At 35.8% G+C, this 20279-nt stretch overlaps 1 protein-coding gene across 2 annotated transcripts; it reads left to right on the top strand.

Moving 5' to 3' along the window:
• The first annotated feature begins 104 nt into the window (after positions 1-104).
• LOC139746002 (beta-catenin-like protein 1) lies at positions 105-16988 on the top strand. Of its 2 annotated transcripts, XM_071656790.1 has the most exons (11): positions 105-242; positions 2621-2824; positions 3781-3890; positions 4050-4221; positions 5440-5596; positions 5976-6199; positions 10590-10738; positions 11167-11341; positions 13426-13611; positions 15306-15492; positions 16756-16988. In XM_071656790.1, exons 1-11 carry the CDS (start codon positions 213-215, stop codon positions 16851-16853), a joined length of 1692 nt encoding a protein of 563 aa, XP_071512891.1. In that variant the 5' UTR covers positions 105-212; the 3' UTR covers positions 16854-16988. The 2 variants fall into 2 exon arrangements, with proteins under 2 accessions (XP_071512891.1, XP_071512892.1); XM_071656791.1 differs by lacking the exon at positions 15306-15492.
• The last annotated feature ends 3291 nt before the right edge of the window (positions 16989-20279 follow it).

Genomic DNA, 20279 nt, shown 5'->3' with positions numbered 1-20279 from the left:
ACAGATAATCTTATTCATAGTTAGTGGAACAAAGTAACATTTGCCTATTTTAGAGTGTTTTTTTAGCCTATATTATTATTTACCTATTTCCGGATTTTAGTGAAGAACGTGACGGATTACCATGGCTGGATACCCGTGGATGGATGGCAAATTGTAAACAAAACCATTTGTGTTGTGGGGTGTTCTACAGAATTGGTCATTTCTGAGCAACGATGGATGTTGGAGAGCTTCTGTCTTTTAAGGTAAGATATTGGAAGGGCCTTCAGAAAATAAAAAGGATGAACACTGTAGATGGTGGTCTATTTTTGACATCATTGACATGCTCGAGACTTTCCATTATTTTTGACATATGTGAATGATCTCGTTTTCGTGTTTAGAGGGGGTCTCGTCCTTATAATATTTTTTTCACTTTGACACGAGATTATTCTTAAAATGTTATCTCTCCAAACATTCCGATAGACGATAAATTACTAGTGTAGTTTTGACTGATAGAGAGGATGTAGGCTATATGAATAGATGATGCGAAGAGGGATAAAAAGGACAAGATGGGAAGAGTGTAAGAAGGAAGTTACATTTGTATTAGAATTATGTATGACTATTGCTTGAGCTTATTATGTAGTACTACCAGAATGGAATGTTTAGAGTAATACGACTACGAAAACCCGAATGAATTAGAAGATGGGGAGCACAATCTCTGAAAGAGTTTGAGTGGAAGTTTGTAATGAATTGGTAAATGGGGGTTTTCGGTATCACAACATCTCCAGCTTTTAAGATAAGAGATTTTAGCTCAGTTCTCTTTCCTTAATGATCTAAGAAGATATTAGGACTTTATTCACCCTGTGGAGATTGGTGTAGAGTTTATGTACATTTATATTTATTGTACTTTGTCGCTGTCTCCTGTGTTAGCGAGGTAGCACAAGGAAACAGATGAAAGAATGACCCAACCCACCCACATACACATGTATATACATACACGTCCACACGCACATATACGTACCTATACTTTTCAACGTATATATATATATATATATATATATATATATATATATATATATATATATATGTATATATATATATATATATATATATATATATATATATATATATACACAGACATATACATATGTACACATGTACATAATTCATACTTGCTGCTTTTATTCATTCCCATCACCACCCTGCCACACATGAAAAGACAACCCCCTTCCCCGGCATGTGCGTGAGGTAGCCCTAGGAAAAGAGAACAAGGCCACATTCATTCACACTCAGTCTCTAGCTGTCATGTATAATGCACCGAAACCACAGCTCCCTTTCCACATCCAGGCCCCACAAAACTTTCCATGGTTTACCCCAGATGCTTCACATGCCCTGGTTCAATCCATTGATAGCACATTGACCCTGGTATACCACATCCAATTCACTCTATTCCTTGCATGCCTTTCACCCTCCTGCATGTTCTGGCCTCGATCGCTCAAAATCTTTTTCACTCCATCTCTCCACCTCCAGTTAGGTCTCCCACTTCTCCTCGTTTCCTCCACTTCTGACACATATATCCTCTTAGTCAATCTTTCCTCACTCATTCTCTCCATGTGACCAAACCATTTCAAAACACCCTCTTCTGCTCACTCAGCTACACTCTTTTATTACCACACATCTCTCTTACCCTTTCATTACTTACTCGCTGAAACCACCTCACTCCACGTATTGTCCTCAAACATCTCATTTCCAACACATCCACCCTCCTCCGCACAACTCTATCTATAGCCCACACCTTGCAACCATATAACATTGTTGGAACCACTATTCCCTCAAAGATACCCATTTTTGCTTTCCGAGATAATGTTCTCGCCTTCCATGTATGACTAAATAATGCATAGCAGATTCACTTCATGATATGTAGCTCCGCATTGGATTTACTATTTTTTGCCACATGTAATGTCTCAGCAATTTTGCATGGATGCAAGTCTTCAGCCATGAATGCAGAAAGAGGGTGGATGTGTTGGAAGTTAAATGCCTGAGGGAGGTATGTGACAGGAGATTTGATTGTGAGAGAATTGATGCTGCCACAGAGAGGTAGTTTTATTGAGAGAGTAACCAGGGTATCCTGAAATGGTTTAGGACTATGGAGAGGATGACTGAAGGGAGACTGACAGAGATTTATGTGTTGGAAGGCGAGGGAACAAGGGAAAGGGAAAGACTTGAGTACCTTCCAAGAAGGTTTGAGCAGAAAATAGAAGGATAGAGTAAAGGAGGCTTTGGATTGCTTGGGCCTGAATGTTCAAAAGGGCAAAAGGTATTCACTGGGTAGAAAGAATTGAGGCCTTATGGTATATGTGGGGGATATGTGCTGTTAATGGGCTGACCGGGCATATGAAGTGGTAAAGGTAAATTATAAAATTTTCAAGACTTGGCTATGAATGGCAGACACTTTTTTTGATGCAGTGTCTGTCACAGCCAGAGACTGGACGCCTGTAAATGATACCTTGTTCTTCTCTGTCTGGTGCTGCCTGAAGAAGATAGGAAAAGACAACTACTTATGGTACAGAATAGTTTTTATCAAAATTGTGTTTTGGGAAACATTTATTCCATTAAAATTGTATGTGATTAAACAATTCAACAGCCAGAGATGGCAGTAAAACGAGCACAAGAGGAAGAAGAAGAAGAAAGGGAGCGTCCAGGAAGGAAGCGAGGAAGACTAGAAACTCGAGGTCTAGGTCCACAGCCACCTACACCTACTGTTCCTCCAGTAGTGACTTCTGCACGAACTCGTCAGATTGTAGAAGAAAAGTTACAACAGCTTGAGGAGCAGGAGGATCCTGATGCGGTAAGAGTAAAACCTTTTATGTTAGTGTATCAGATCTACGCAGGGAATCAGGTAGCCTTGTTCTTTGCCAGCCTACAAGGTTAGGTTTAGTTGGGGGAATGATGAATGTCCATAAAATATGCTTGCCTCTACATGCCAAATCCATTCAGTGTAAACAAAAATGGTTTTATTATATTAGTAAATTGATAAGTGGATGTGATTTACTGTATTTGCAAAGTGAAATGATCAATGTTGTAATTTGTTGAGCATTTTCTGAGAAGGATGTTAGATTAATGCTTTATTACAATAATTGGATAGAGTTTTTATTCTATTTCTTTTCTAAATGATACCTCACAGTATCTACATTTTATCTGTTGACAAGAAAACTAGACTTTTTTGTCTCAGCACTCTTCTATAGAACTTTGCTATTCTTTAGAATAAACCAAAAAATCAGAATTGCTCATCCATGAAATAAAGCACTTGTATACTTATAAGGACTGTTACTTTCATATACTACATAGATTGAGAATATGTACTGGTATGTGAATGCATATGAAGCTGTACATAGTTGACGTATTCCATGCTAATGGAAGTGGATTGAAAGTTAATAGATAGTTAGTTACAGAAAAGAAGCCTGAAAGAGATACTTCAGCTTTTCGTCCACTGTGATGCAAGGAGACAGTGGTCTTGTCTCTTTTATGGTATCATTTTTTTAGCTGGTTTTTGAGCTGTGAACTATATGACCCTGTTTGGTATAATAGCATAATGGGTTAGTGATTTTTAAGGGTCATGGTGGGCTGGTCCACACAGTATAGTTTTAGTATGGAAATTATTTAAGGTCTATTTAGTTTTTAGGGTAGAGCCACCTGCCTTGAATGGATAGGACTGCTTAGCATGTGCTCTTCCAGTTCCTGTGAAAGTGTTAAGATTTGTCTCTCTGTGCATAATGAATTTTTCTTACAATGATTTTCATATAGGTTGAGGGCCCTTTGGATGAGTCAAAACTCAAGAAGATGATTCTTGGATTTGAGAAACGAGTGTTGAAGAACCAGGAGCTTCGAATAAAGTTTCCAGATGATCCAAGGAAGTAAGTATTTAGAAATGTACTGCATATAAGAATGATTAATGGAACATTCTTACTGTCTTTTCCAGACTGGTAATTTTGAAAATGTACAACTTTTTTGTATAGGTAGTAAGTTTCCTTAAGAGCCAAACTAAATTACACTGTGTGTATTGATATTCATAGGTTTATGGAATCAGAATTTGATTTGAATGATGCTGTAGAAGAACTCCATGTGGTGGCAACAGTCCCAGAACTTTACCCTGTGTTGGTGGAACTAGGGACAGTGAAGAGTTTGCTGTCTCTCCTCAGCCATGATAATACTGATATTGCCATAGCTACTGTTGATCTATTACAGGTTTGTTTGATTTTCTAAATTGTTATGATTATCATTTTATTAGTTTTTATGTACATTATGGTTGGAATATGTCATATTGGAATGCATCTACGAATTGCCAGTAGACACACATGTCAGAACCAGCACTTTAGTGAAAGTAATTGCATCTTTTAATGTGTAATGAAGAAAATAGAGTAATTGAATGAACCCATAATTACCTGCAAAAATGCAATATCAACTTAAGCTAACACAAATTCCTTGAATTCTTGACAAATAGAATAACCCCTTATTTCACAAAATACTAAACATCTAACATACACCACACCACAACCAACTCACCTTCTCTTCCTCCCGTGCATGCTGGATCTAGCCCTGGCTCTTCTTTGCATGCTTTTACTTACCACCCACCTCAGCCTTTCTTGGGCACTGTCCCACTTATTCCCACTCATTTATGACTATATTTCTCGACACAAAAAGAATCTTGCAGTGGTATTTTGCTGTCTATATTTGTGGACTTTAGCTATAACAGCCTTGTTTTTTCCACTTTACATCTTTTTCGATCTTTTAGAAATTGATGAAAAAGATGGAAAAAGACGTGCATTGTACATGATAGCTAAAGAATGGATGTGAGCGAATGCAACCTATCTTCATCTTTTCCTGGCACTGCCTCGCTAATGCGAGCAATGGTGATCAAGTTTGAAAAAAATTTTTACTCTTTCTTTACACTTGCATAGGTAATAATAATTCTTTTCACATGTTATGTATAATAACAAGCTTGAATTACATATTTGATATTCAAACCCAGGTATAGAAATTCTAAAGGAAGGTTTTAGGCAATGCAGCAGAGTCTATAATAGTGGTAACTGCATTGGAAATGTTTGGATAAAATTTTACATGCACCTGTGTTTGTAAGCAGGTAAGGACATACATGATATAGAGGCTTTATGTGAGTGAGGAAGAAGGGAGAGGCTGTACACATAGATGTTGGACATTTCATAACTTGTGTGGGCCATTTTCCTTTAAATTACCAAGTTTTAAGTATCCTGGTCCAGTTGACTTCTGGTATGTAGGAAGTAACCAGTCATCATACAAAAACAACCTTTGCCAATGTCAGAGTAGGTTTTTTATATCATGATTTAGTATGCCAAGAGTATCAAGATAAGAATCATTTTCATTTCATGAATTTGATGAAATAAGAATTCAACAGCACAGAAATTTATTAGTTATATTCTTTTGCAGGAGATGACTGAAGTGGATGATCTGCAAGAAGAAAGTGGAGCAGAGTCGCTAGTTCAGGCTTTGTTAGAAGGTCAGGTTATCACCATCCTGGTACATAACCTCCAGCGCTTAGATGAAACCCAAAAACCTGAGGCTGATGGTGTCCACAATACCCTAGGTAGGTTATTATATCCTAGAAGTTTACTGCATGAGGAAGTATATATGTAAAAGCTACCTACTCATAATTCCTTTTTTGTGGCTGGACATTAAGGTTGATCATGCAATGTTATATTCTGACGTGTGATATTTTTTATGCCAAATTGCATTCTGAGCTTTAGTGAAGTCATCTCAGAAGCAAACCAACAGTGGATCCTGCATATTGCAGCTAACCCACAAAAGCCATGTAGTGCAAAGACTTTAAGCCTGTTACTGAAAAGTTAGGCTGCTAGGGCAGCAATTGAGAGTATAAATTCTTGATTACTTTTGAGAATGCTAAATGCTATTGACATTTTTAAAGAATGCTAAATACACTGATGGATCCACTTTCTTCTACACAGGAATTATAGAAAACTTGGCTGAAGTACACCCTGAGATCTGTAGTGAAGCAGGACCTGGTGGTCTTCTTGCTTGGCTGTTGAAGCGGCTTCGTGCAAAGTTACCTTTTGATGCCAACAAACTCTATACCTCTGAGATCTTAGCCATTTGTGTTCAGAGTCATGAAGAAAATCGCCTTCTTTTGGGGGAAATGGATGGTATTGATGTACTCCTTCAGCAACTGGCTGTAAGCATCTTCAGTTATGGTTATTGAATAATACAGGTAAAAAGTGCACCTCCGAACGTCTTTTACCTCTTGAATAGGGGTCTTGAATAGGGGTCTTTATTAATATATAATGAAAACACTTTATTATCTGTGGGATAGGGGAGAAAGAATACTTCCCATGTATTCCTTACATAACATAAAAGGTAACTAAAAAGGGTGGGAGTTGGGGGCTGGAAATCCTCCCTTCCTGTTTTACTTTTTCAAAAGAAAGAGCAGAGAAGGGGGTCAAGTGAGGATTTTTCCCTCTAAGGCTCAGTCATCTGTTCTTGACACTACCTTGCTGACATGGAAATGGCAAATATGTATGAAAAAAAGATGTGTGATATTCTTGAATACTAAGGTATAAATTATATGGCTTGCAAAAAGTGTAGAATGTAGTGCATTTTAAAAGTCATCAGAAAAACAGTGTAGAAGTAGTGGGTTTCTTAGTATGTCTCACTAATGAGTGTGGTTGTGTTACATTCAGGAAAAGATTATTAAAAAAGCAAGTGGATGACATCCAGCACTGTAGAGATTTCCTAGGTGAGGAACAGCATGGTTTTAGGGAAATTAGGTCATGTGTAACTAAACTCTGAGAGTTTTATGAGAAAATGGGCTGTCTCAGACAAAAGGAAAGGCTTGGTGGACTGTCTGTATCTGTACAACCAGAAGGCATTTGACAGATGGCATTTGACACCCATTCACACAGGAGGCTGATTACAAAGCTGGATCACCAGCAGGAGTAAGGGGAAAACTTATTGATTGATTATCTCAGTGGAAGGGAACAAAGGATGTATATCTGAGGAGCCTTTTCCAAATGTGTGGGGGTGACCAGTGGAGGGCCACTGGGTTTGGTTCTGGGACCATTACTCTTCTTTATCTATATTAATGACTTGCCTGAAGGTATGGAATCTTACTTAGATATGTTTGCATATGACGGAAAAGTCTTGAGGGAGGAGGATTGCATCAGCTCACAAGGGGACCTAAACAGACTCCAAAGTTAGTCTGAAATATGGTTGATGAAATTCAACCCCAGCAGTTGTAAAGTACTGAGGATGAGATGAAGTGACAAATGACCTCATTATGAGTATAACCTAGCAGGAAATAAGCTTCAAGACTGTATTTTAGAGCTACTTGGTAATAGGCATAGACACACCTGTAGCCAGAGTCCCATATTAGGAAAATAGCTTTGGAGACAAACTGTCTGATGGTAGATATCAGATTAGCTTTCAAGTATATGGATAAAGAAATATTTTGCAAGCTTTTCATATCCTACATAAGGCCTAAACTATAGTATGCTTCTTAGGTTTGGCCACCACACGTAAATATGCAAAAAAGAACTCCTAAAGAAGGTGGAAGGAAGGGCAACGAACATAGTACCAGAATTAAGATAGCCGAGGTATAGGGAAAGGCTAGAGGCTTTAAACATACCCACCTTGGAAAAGAGAAGATTGAGGGGTGACTTGATCATGACCTTAAAGTTTTTAGTAGACACTGATAAAGAGGACAGTAGACATTACTTTGAGAGATCTAGGTATAGAGTAATCATTGGACATAACATCTGATTAAGTTTTTTTTTTTTTTTTTTTTTCCGCTGTCTCCTGCGTTTGCGAGGTAGCGCAAGGAAACAGACGAAAGAAATGGCCCAACCCACCCCCATACACATGCCTTGATTCAATCCGCTGACAGCACGTCAACCCCGGTATACCACATCGCTCCAATTCACTCTATTCTTTGCCCTCCTTTCACCCTCCTGCATGTTCAGGCCCCGATCACACAAAATCTTTTTCACTCCATCTTTCCACCTCCAATTAAGTAAGAAACTCAAAAAATAAAGATATAAAGAAATATTTTTGTAGTATATGAGTGAAGGATGAATGAAACATATTGTCTGAGGACATGGTTAATGCAGACAGCATATATAAATTCAAGAGGTTATATGACTGAGATAGTATTCAAGAGATGGGGCCCTACATTTGTAAAATGTCCTTTGTACAGTGCAAATAAGTAATAGGTAAATACAAAAATAAGTTATTGTGGAGCTGTGTAAGATGACATACCTCACTAGGATGTAAGGATTAAGCTAGAATAAAGGTTATCAGTATGTAACTGTCTAAGGTGACATGCCCCACTTGGATGCAAAGATCAAGCAAAAGTAAAGTTATTATGGGGCTGTCTAAGGTGACATGCCTTAATAGGATGCAGGATGCAGGGATTAAGGGGCAAGATATCTATGTTTCTTTCCTTTCATATTATCAAATCAATGAATATTTCTCAAACATTTAGTGTAATTCAAGTCATACACAAACAACATTCAGTGTAATTCAAGTTGTACACCAACCAACAAGGAACAATGAAACTTTAGACCTACCTTTTACAAATAATACCACAATCATCACAGACTTCTGTGATCATAACTTCCAAGAAAATACCATAAAAGTACAAATAAGAAACAGAAGACAAGCATAGAATTCATTAGTGGATACAAGCAAACTGGCAACTTAAATGTATACTCTGACAAAATAGGGTGGTTTAGGATTAATAACAAGGTAGTGTCCATGAATAGAATAAGATTTTCAACATTGGAGCAAAACTGAGCACAACTCTGCTTTATGAGAATATGGAACAAATGGTTAAAGGAGAAATACCATGCAGAATGGAGAAAAACAGTGCAAAGCAAAGAATACTAAGAGACAGAAAGCAGTGGATAAATGAAATAGAAGAAAAAGTAAGTGTATACCATAAGCAAAGGTGAGATACAAGAGAGGGATGAAAAAACAAGAAATGCAGACGGACAAAGTATGGAGTTACATAGAAGAGGACAGATAGTGAATGAGAAAGTAGTGCAAAACATGGAACAGAACCCAAAAGTTCTCTTTGCATTTATAGATACAGCAAAAAAAAAAAAAAAAGGAAAAAGGGCTCTTAAAGTAGGGGAAAAATATGTAAGTGACGCAAAGAAAATATGACAGGTGCTAGTTGGATAGTGCGAAACAAGCTTAAGAATCAAAAGAATTTTTTTTTTTGAAAGATACTGTAGTTATTTTTGATAACAATGCTCACATGGGTATTAACATTTTGTAGAAGGACATAATAGAAGCAACTTATCAACTTAAAGAGTGATGTGGTATGCAGGAGTTGATGTGCTATCAACAGGCACAACCAAGGTATATAGAGTGGTTAGGGCAAACAGGAGAAAGTTATATGGGGCTTGGCTGTGAATAAGGGCCTTTGGTTTCAATATATGGTACATGACAGCTAGAGAGTGAATGTGAGCAAATTAGGTCATTCTTCAACTGTTCCTGGAGCTACCTTGCTATGGTAAAAATCTTTTAGAATTATTTAAGCTTTATACATTATGAAAATAGATATTTCACCCTTTCCTTATGTTTATGTATATTATGAATTGGAGTATGATGCTTAAGGGTTTAAGCATTAAAGACTCTCAGATATGGAAATTAAACTAATATATGTGTTATTCTTGGCCAAATAAATTGGAATACGTGTGGTCAACAAACTGACAGCAATCATACTTTGAGGATTCATACACTATTCATAAGGGATCAGTATCAGCTAATTCATGCATCTCTGCATTTTTGTGACTGAAAATGTTTAAAATATGTTCAAGATATACAAAACTAGGCTATTATTATATTTTATCTTTAGCAGCCAAAATAGCATGGACAAAAACAAACCCCAATTGTGGCCATCTGAAAATAAAAGAAATACTGAAGATGAAGAAATATAAGAGAGGACAGTTAGAGGTGGAACTAGGAAGTTAAGTCACAAGTGAGAGATTTTTAGAATGTAAGTAACCGAAGTTGACTTGGGATAATGATTGTGTACACAAAACCTCAGCCTAAGTATGCTCAGTATAGGAAGAAAAGAGATTACACATGTCACATGTTGAGTCAACTTTGCAGTGAAAGGATGAAATATTTATTTTGGATGAAGTATAAAACACTTATAAGCTTTAAAAGATTTTTGCCATAGTTTTGATTTCATCATGTACCCATTCTTTCTACCACCTTCCTGCCAAATCCTATTATCATTCTTCTCTTTGATATTTTACAGTGATATGTTCAGCATTTGATGCAGTCTGTTGGCACTCAATATTATCATTGATATTCTAATGATATTTAAAGGAAATACAGATGTTAATCACCTACTGCATTAGTCTCTGAACAGGAATTATTGAGTTTGTTACAGGATGCAACCTCTAGGATGGAAAGTTGTAATTATTACGGTGTGAATGATTGATAACAGTCATCACCCTCATTTGGAGTTCTCTTCCTTACTACATTTAGGATTACAAAGTTTGCTCTGTCTTTGAGGAGGTACTATAATTGCTGAGACAATGCACTCCCTTTAGGTTTACAAACGTCATGATCCATCTGCCATTGAAGAAGTTGAAATGATGGAGAATCTGTTCGATACTCTGTGTTCCTGTTTGATGCTTGTTGCTAACCGTGACTTGTTCCTGCGAGGTGAAGGTCTTCAGTTGATGAATCTTATGCTAAGGTTAGAGTGAAACCAGTAAATATTAAAATCGATATAAGCATGTCTGAAAAAATCAGATATATCTTATGTCTTTTTGTTTATTTATCTCTGTAAAGCTAGTATGCAGTTTTCTTCATTAAACTTTAAGTGGATATTATGTTTATATGTAGAATTTCGTGTAGTTTCACTTTATCCCATGACTCTTCTAACCACATGATTAGTTTTCCCTTGCAGTTATACACAAGAAACTGTTTGGGTACTGCTGATATGCGTAGGGGAATTTGTATATTGGACATAGTTACATAACCATGAATATACTCCTTTACATATGTTTCAGATGCAATGTATGTACATGATAAAAAAGTATCTTACTACTTTTTGTGTGAAACAGTATGACACCACAGACATAGACTCTCAAGTTTTCATCTTTTTTTTTTTTTTACGCACAGAGAGAAAAAGTTATCTCGTAATGGAGCTCTGCGGGTTCTGGATCACGCACTTGCAGGTCCAGAAGGTGCAGACAATTGCAACAAATTTGTTGAGATCCTTGGCCTGCGAACTATTTTTCCACTGTTTATGAAAACCCCAGGGAAGCATGGGAAAAAAGGACTCACCAAAGATCAGGTGTGTGCTTGAAGTCTTTGTATCAAGTACTACATGCTTGAATGGATTATTGTTGAATAAGAAGTGAACATGTAGTCACGTTATTATTGTGTATATTTGATGTATAATCGTGATAAGTGATTAAGGATTGATAGACTGTGAATTCTCTTTAAGTATCTTCGGGAAACAGCAACATATTTACCCTAAGGTGTGTAGTAACTGTATGCTATTTTGAGGCTTGATTTTAGCCCAAAGGAGATATGAAATGTTGTTAGATATGAATCTGTATCAGTTTTCTAGGAAAGTGGGAAAAATGTAAAGTTGTGAATATGATTGCAAATGCTGTAGGAAATGGAACACTGAACTGAATTGTGGCCTTAATGCTGAGGATGGAAGTTAATGAGATAAGGAATAAGAAAGCTGATATAAAGATATTAAAATTGAACTATAAGGTGTCCAGAAACAGTTTGGCTTAAAGTTGATCAGTAACTTGCAATAAAGTTGAGTATAGTTAATCAAAAGAAATGTATGTTTTAGAGTGGAATAAAGAGGTTAAAACTTGGAGTCATATGACACATGAGGATGAAGTTATCTACTTGTTCATATTATCAGCTTTGAGTGACACTGATTTTTGGAAAAAATTGTTTGGGTCTTAGTTCAAAGTTGCTGGGCTTAAAGGAAGTATTATAATATGATTCTTTGTTTGAGCAGTGTGTAGAGGCAGGAGGCAGAAAATAAAGAGAAAAAATATGCTGTATAATTTCAGCACTGAACCAAGTAACTGTGGATATTCCTAAGAAATTAGGTGATGTTGCACTGAGGACAATATGTGATGTGAGGTGGTTTGATCGAGTACGTAATGGAAGGGTAAGAGATATGTGTGGTAATAAAAAGAGTGTGGTTGAGAGAGCAGAAGAGGGTTTATTGAAATGGTTTGGTCACATGGAGAGAATAAGTGAGGAAAGATTGACAAAGAGGATATATGTGTCAGAGGTGGAGGGAATGAGAAGTGGGAGACCAAATTGGAGGTTGAAGGATGGAGTGAAAAAGATTTTAGGTGATCGGGGCCTGAACATGCAGGAGTGTGAAAGGCGTGCAAGGAATAGAGTGAATTGGAATGATGTGGTATACTGGGGTCGACGTGCTGTCAATGGATTGAACCAGGGCATGTGAAGTGTCTGTGGTAAACCATGGAAAGTTTTGTGGGGCCTGGATGTGGAAAGGGAGCTATGATTTTGGTGCATTATACATGACAGCAAGAGACTGAGTGTGAAAGAATGTGGCCTTTGTTGTCTTTTCCTAGTGTTACCTCGCACACATGCGGGGGAAGGGGTTGTCATTTCATGTTTGATGGGGTGGCGACGGGAATGAATAATGGCAGCAAGAATGAATATGTACATGTGTATATATATGTATATGTCTGTGTATATATATGTATGTATACATTAAAATGTATAGGTGTGTATATTTGCATGTATGGACGTGTATGTATATACATGTGTATGTGGGTGGGTTAGGCCATTCTTTCATTTGTTTCCTTGCACTACTTCGCTAACGTGGGAGACAGCAACAAAGTACAATAAATAAATATATAGATAAGCTCTGAGTTGATTCCATGTTGCATTTCTGATGCATGTGAGGAAAACATTGAAGCTTAGTAATGACTGGGCATGTGACTCTATCACTTCCAAAATACAAACTTATCTGAACTGAAAGTACGAATTGTGGATTAGTAATTGTAAAATGGCTTGGAGACAAACTGAGAAATGAAGCAATTTGAGGAAGATTAGTATTGCAAAGGAGATAGTGTAGTTGAAACAGTAAAGATTTAAGTGCTGCAATGGTGTAGATTTATGAAAAGAATGCATGTAGCAGGAACAAATAAAAAGTTTGAGTTACATATCTCAGATTAGGAGCATTGCTGAAATGTAGAGGAAAAGGTATATAATGAGAGAGCATGTGTGTATAAGAGGGGTTTTGATATGGATAAGTCAGCAGATTGTAGCATCCATGATGGTTGAGTGTAGACAGAAAGACTTCTTTTATATTCTGAAATTTGCTTATCTGTTTCATGTAAGTTTCTCATCCATATTGATGTAATTCAGCATGAAGAGCATGTAATCTCCATCATCACGTCCCTCCTCCGCAACTGTCGCCCCAATCAGCGGACTCGTCTGATCAATAAGTTTACAGAGAATGATCATGAGAAAGTAGACAGGCTGCTGGAGCTTCATTTCAAGTATTTGGAGAAAGTTCTAGCAACTAATTATGCACTTGAAGAACAAGCCAAGGTAAATAGATTGATGATTGTTTAGTAGTCTTGTAATCGTTAAAGATTTTATTTGATATTTAGTAGATTTTCAATAATATTACTACCACATGGCATTACTGGGCTATGCTAGAGTTTCCTTACACCATAAGTGAAAAGTTACCATAGGTGAGACTGTGTCATCATCAGGGGTCATAAAGGAGTACAATCTTGTAAAGGAACTTGTCACTCTAGAAGAGTCCGTCATTTCCCTGGCACTGGATGTGGCACAGCCTTGAAACTGCATGAGCCCCATGAAATGGGTCATAGGGTTATATAATCTAATTGAAATTATGTTACATACACATAGATGTAATTATGCGAGTACTTTTGTACAAAGTCAAGCATGAGAATACAATTACTGGCAAAGGAGAAACCACCTAAGTTATAAAAATGTATTTTATAGAGAAAGACCATGTATTATGAAGCAAATAGACTTCAGTGGTAGATTAATCAGAAGCATGGATGAGAGATGGGTGGGGTGGCTTGTACACTCGTGGGACTTTTCTAAGACATTTGACTTTATCTTAGTTGGAGAGCTGTAAAAAAGAAATAGATTAGCAGATAGGCTTAAGAATAGTCTTCTTTGGTGGATTAACAACTGCCTAAATGGAAGGGGAATGGATAACATGTCATAAAGTATCTTTTAATTCTAGGTACACTTTTATTATTTTTCATTTATCATACTTTGTTGCTGTCTCCTGCGTTAGGTACAATTATCTGACAGTATTCCACAGAGCTGCTACTATTTGTGATATGAGTAAATAACTTGCCAGATGACTCATATCATACCTAAATATGTTTGCAGATGTTGCTAAACTTACAGAAATTTGGAGTATTCAGGTTTTCGACAACTTGTAAAGGATTTAGACTGGATCCAAAGTTGGTTAGGGATGATGTTGAAATTCAGTGTGCAATGGAGGTGAAACCACTGAATGCTGCTGCTACATCTGACAGAGTAATGCTTTCTTATGATGTAAGTGTCAGTATATGATAAAAAGGTTATAACCTCAACTCTAGTGATGAACAGTCTGTGTGAGATGTGAGATGGTGGCCGTGAATAGCTCAACACTGCACTCTGCATGGGAGCAGGGAGAACCAGGCTCCTGTGGATAAGTTCCCTTTGTTGCTGTATAGGCTTGCATATCCTCTAGGTCACCTGGTTTTCTAAAGGCCTTCTTACCCCAGGGAACTCCCTCTGTGTGAGCTTAGACAGTGCTGATGATGCCACCCACATCCACTAGGTAGGGGCCATGAGTCAAGAAGTGCAGTGATGTGTTTTTCTTTATGGTGGTAACTGCCGGACCTGCAAGGAATAGATTTCAGTATCTTTAGTGTGGAAAAAAGGGTTTGTGATGTGGTAAATCATTGTTTATAATGATGGGGTGATGAGAGGTGTCCAAAATGCCAGCATTAGTGTATATGTATGTCTGATCGCATATAGTCATTATCCCTCAGATGCTTTGATTGAAACATAGAGTATTGATGTTATATCCTCCTTGTCACTTATGATAGCAACTATCAGAGTGTGTCAGTTTAGGGAAAAGGTACTCTCATATTATAAAAAGTTATGTGATAATATTGTGACCCCTAATTCTCAACTTTGCAGTTTAAGCTATATTTAGGTTCAAAGTTGTGTAGTTCTTTGACAGATTTTTAACATAAAAAAATTTTCAGGCTGAAAATTTGGATGAAGATGATTTGTATTTAAGGCGATTGGATGGAGGGCTGTTCACTTTGCAGTTGGTTGACTACATTATGTTGGATGTTTGTGCTACAGGACCTCCATCTATAAAGAGACGAGTTCTCAAAATTCTTAATGTGCGCAATGCTTCTGTCAAGACAATTAAAAATATTATGAGAGGTATGGGTTTAAAATCTATGATTTCTTATTACATTTTCAGTTGTTGTAAGCTTTCCTACTCAGACCAAACATATGTAAGTAGATGTAAGGGTCCTTTTTGTTACTGTTAGTACCAGATCATAACCAAATCACATGAGCTGAAATTTTAAGGGCCAAAACTAAAATCAGACCATTCAGAATTCATGAATTTTTTTAAAGATACTTAAAATTTTAGGGTTGTATAGAAGTTTATATCAAGTCAGCAGCATAAAGTATCAAAATAACATGCTTCTAGAGACACACATCTCATTTAAGATTTAATTAGATTTCTGTTAGCTTACCATAACTAAAATAATCTCATACATTGGTAAAATTACCCTTCTGTTTATTTTTTCCCTCAAACTTGACGCTGTGTAAACAGATATACTTATGTCCAAAATGATGTATTTCAACTTTTATGGGGAGTAATGACTGTTGAATGGTTTTGTCTTAGTAGGAAGAATATTAAGTACAGAGGAAATATAGAATATCACTCCATCAAGGGCTTGTTTCTTCACAGTAGCTTTTATTTTAGTCACATTGGATTATAAGATCGGTATGTATAGCATGTAGAAAAAATGTTTTCTTCTGAAAAGTGCTTCAGATATTGCTTTTAAGTCACAAACTGAAATGTCAGAAGATTTATGATGTTTAGGAAAGAGATTTCATGATGTACCCTTTTTTAGAAACAGCTTTTCATGCTTGGATGTTTTAGATAATTTATTATATTGGTTTGACTATACATGCTGTTTCTCAGTGCAAATGTGGGATGGCTCATGGAGAATCACTTTTAGACTCATTCCTCTCAAAATCTCAAGCTTAGAAGACATCAACAATACAGGTTTTTCCAACTTCAACAGTACTGGGTCCTCTTTATATTGTTGTATGGAAAATTTTTGTTGATAGCATTGTCTGAATTTATGGGTAAAGTTTATTCCCATGAGTTCAGCAGTATACTTCTTGAGCACAACAATGTAGCACCTTGGAATGATGGCCTGGTTTTTGAGCTGATCCTTAAGAGTCGCATTAAAGGTCATCCCAGTATACCTATCTTATGCTCATGCTTTAAGCATAAAATTATCCATGAAATTATCCAAATTATCCCAGTATACCTGAGTAACTTATGCTCATGCTTTAAGCATGAAATTATCCAGAAATGACTAATCGAGAAATTTTCTGTAATTCAAAATACCCTTTTTTACCACTTATATGATCTTTACTCAGACTTTTTATGTTTTTCAACAGAGTATGCCAGCAATTTAGGTGACAGTGGCAGTTCTGAGGCCCAGGCAGAAGAACAGGACAGAATACTGGATCTCCTTGATAAGTTCCAAAACACTTAATACATAATCGGTACTTTTGAGGTGTACAGATATAATTCAAGAAATCACTTGATAATTTTTAGTACACTTTACTATTGATATGCATGGGATCAGTATCGTACAAATGTAAAAAAATAATCATTGTAGAAAAATATGGCATACTACAAATTTTTTACCCCATAAGCTCAACATAAGCCAAGATTGTGCACACAACTGTAAATGTTTATGTCAGTTTTTTCATTCAGATACAGAAGTTTAATTTTGTATCTACATGTGTTCTGGTCTTCCTTTCGTCATCATTAGTCCAGGTACATGTTATGAATGATTGAATACATAAGTGTATACATGTAAGGAAAGAGTTAATGATTATGAAGTATCAGTGTGTACTCTATGTATCTATATCTTTGATGCCTGTTCTCTCCAAGAATTCCCTCAAGGGTGTAGCTACAGTAAAAAGAGCCTTCATAACTAGTGAATTCTGGTGCCGCTTCTTAGCCTGTAGTACGCTCGAAGTACAAAATATTCACCCCTTGTCAGGAATTACTTTGATAATATAATTTCATACTATAGCTAGGTCTTAACTAACAGACTACATCCCCATGGTTAAATTCCCTTCTCTGTTTCATCGTTTCTACCGTATGGGGACACATTTATACCATTTCAATGAACCTGGAGTCATCATCTAGATCATTACCAGGAGCCCCTTTATAGTGACAGGAACAGAAGTGATGTTTTGCCCTTATAGCAGTTTAGGATTTGGGTACAAGCTTGGATAACAGCATGTTACACCTTGTAATTGTAATATTTAAAAAAGATTTTCTTTATACATTTTACATATTTACTTCATTTATTTATTATACTTTGTCGCTGTCTCCCGCATAAGCAAGGTAGTGCAAGGAGACAGATGAAAGAATGGCCCAACCCACCCACATACACATGTATATACATACATGTCCAAACACGCACATGTACATATATATACATACACAGACATATACACTTATACACATATACATAATTCATACTTGTTGCCTTTATTCATTTCCGTCACCACCCTGCCACACGTGAAATGATACCTTCCTCCCCCGCACGCATGCGAGGTAGTGCTAGGAAAAGACAACAAAGGCCACATTCGTTCACGCTCAGTCTCTAGCTGTCGTGTATAATGTACCGAAACCACAGCTCCCTTTCCACATCCAGGCCCCACAGAGCTTTCCATGGTTTACCCCAGACACTTCACATGCCCTAGTTCCATCCATTGACAGCACATCGACCCCGGTATACCACATTGTTTCAATTCACTCTATTCCCTGCACGCCTTTCACCCTCCTGCATGTTCAGGCCCCGATCACTCAAAATCTTTTTCACTCCAATTAACAGCTTAATTGAATGTCGTAAAAATGACAAAACGATATTTTAACACCAGATTTGTATTCAGCATGAAAAATACTTCTTATAATTAGTTTTTAAAGGAAATGTATTTTTCTGAGAAAATTCCCAAAAATTGAAGGTAATAGTTCAAGGTATTTCAGGGTATTTTGTAACTCCATAAACTTTTTGTTTCACTATTGAAAGATAAGATATTCAAACACTTCTGTACTTGAAATAATTATGGAAAATATATGATAATGCTCTCAGTTACTGATACGTATCCAGCAAATATGATGCAAAGGAGCAGAAAATATTTGAGAATTGATGTCATTTAACAGCTTAAATGAATGTCATAAAGATGACTAAACAATATTTTAACACCAGATTTGTATTCGGCATGAAAAAACAAATTAAAGGTAATAAATAGTTCAGGGTATTTTTTAGCACAAAAAATGTTTTGTTTTAGAATTGAAAGATCAGATAGTCAAACACTTCTATACTTGAAATAATCATGGACAATATATCATAATGCTCTTAGTCTTTGATATGTACCCAGTAGATATGATGCAAAGGATCAGAAAATATTTGAAATTGAATTTATTTAACAGCTTAATTGAATGACCAGATTTATATTTAGCGTTAAATATACTTCTCATAACGAGTTTTTAAAGAAAATCTATTTTCCTGACAAAATTCCCAAAAATTGTTTCAAAATTGAAATGTAAAATATTCAAACACTTCTGTACTTGAAATAATCATGAAAAATATATCATAATGGTCTCAGTTACTGATATATACTCAGTAAATACAATGCAAAGTAACAGAAATATTTTAGAATTGACTTCATTTAACAGTTTGTGTCACTAAGAGGACTAGACATTATTTTAACACCATATTTGTATTCAGAATGAAAAATACTTATAATGGATTCTTAAAGGAAATTTATTTTTTTTGAGAAAAATGCCAAAATTGAAGGGTATTTTTTAGCTCCAAAAACTTTTTGTTACACAATTGAAAGATAAGATATTCAAACAATTCTATGCTTGAAATAATCATGGAAAATATATCATAATGCTCTCAGTCACCAATCATACCCAATAAATATGATGAAAGGATCAGAAAATATTTGGAATTGAGTTGATTTAACAGCTTCATTGAATGTCATAAGATAACTAAGCGATATTTTAACTCCAGATTTGTATTTAGCATGAAAAATACTTTTTATAATGAGTTTTGAAAGGAAATTTATTTTTCTGAGAATATATAAAAATTTGAAGGTAATAAGAGCTTAAATGAATGTCATATAGATGAGTAAACGATATTTCAACATCAGGTTTGTATTCAGGATGAAAAATACTTCTTATCACAAGTTTTTAAAGTAAATCTTTATTTCTGTGAAAAATGCCAAAAATTTAAGGTAATAGTTCAGGGTATTTTTTAGCTCAAGAAACTTTTTGTTTCAAAATTGAAAGATAAGATATTCAAACACTTCTATACTTCAAATAATCATGCAAAATATATAATAATGTTCTCAGTTACTGATACATCCCCAGTAAATACAATGCAAAGGAGCAGAAAATATTGTAAATTGACTTCCTTTAAAAGCTTAAATGAATGTCATGAAGACAAGTAAACGATATTTCAACACCAGATTTGCATTCAGCATGAAAAATACTTCTTATAAAGAGTTTTTAAAAGAACTCTATTTTTCTGTGAAAAATGCCCAAAATTGAAGGTAATGGTTCAGGGTATTGTATAGCGCAAAATAACTTTTTGTTTCAAAATTGAAGGATAAGATATTGAAGCACTTATATACTTGAAATAATCATGGAAAATATATAATAATGCTCTCAGTTACTGATACATCCCTAGTATATACGATGCAAAGGAGTAAAAGATATTTCAAAATTGGCTTCATTTAACAGCTTAAATGAATGTCATAAAGAGGAGTAAACGATATTTCATCACCAGATTTGTATTTAGCATGAAAAATACTTCTTATAAAGAGTTTTTAAAGGAAATCTATTTTTCTGTGAAAATTGGCCAAAATTGAAGGTGATAGTTCAGGGTATTTTT

The sequence above is a fragment of the Panulirus ornatus genome, chromosome 63, assembly GCF_036320965.1.
Source record: "Panulirus ornatus isolate Po-2019 chromosome 63, ASM3632096v1, whole genome shotgun sequence".
Lineage (NCBI taxonomy): Eukaryota > Metazoa > Arthropoda > Malacostraca > Decapoda > Palinuridae > Panulirus > Panulirus ornatus.
The sequence above is the reverse complement of the archived record's forward strand: the minus strand, read 5'-3'. Positions and strand labels throughout refer to the sequence as shown.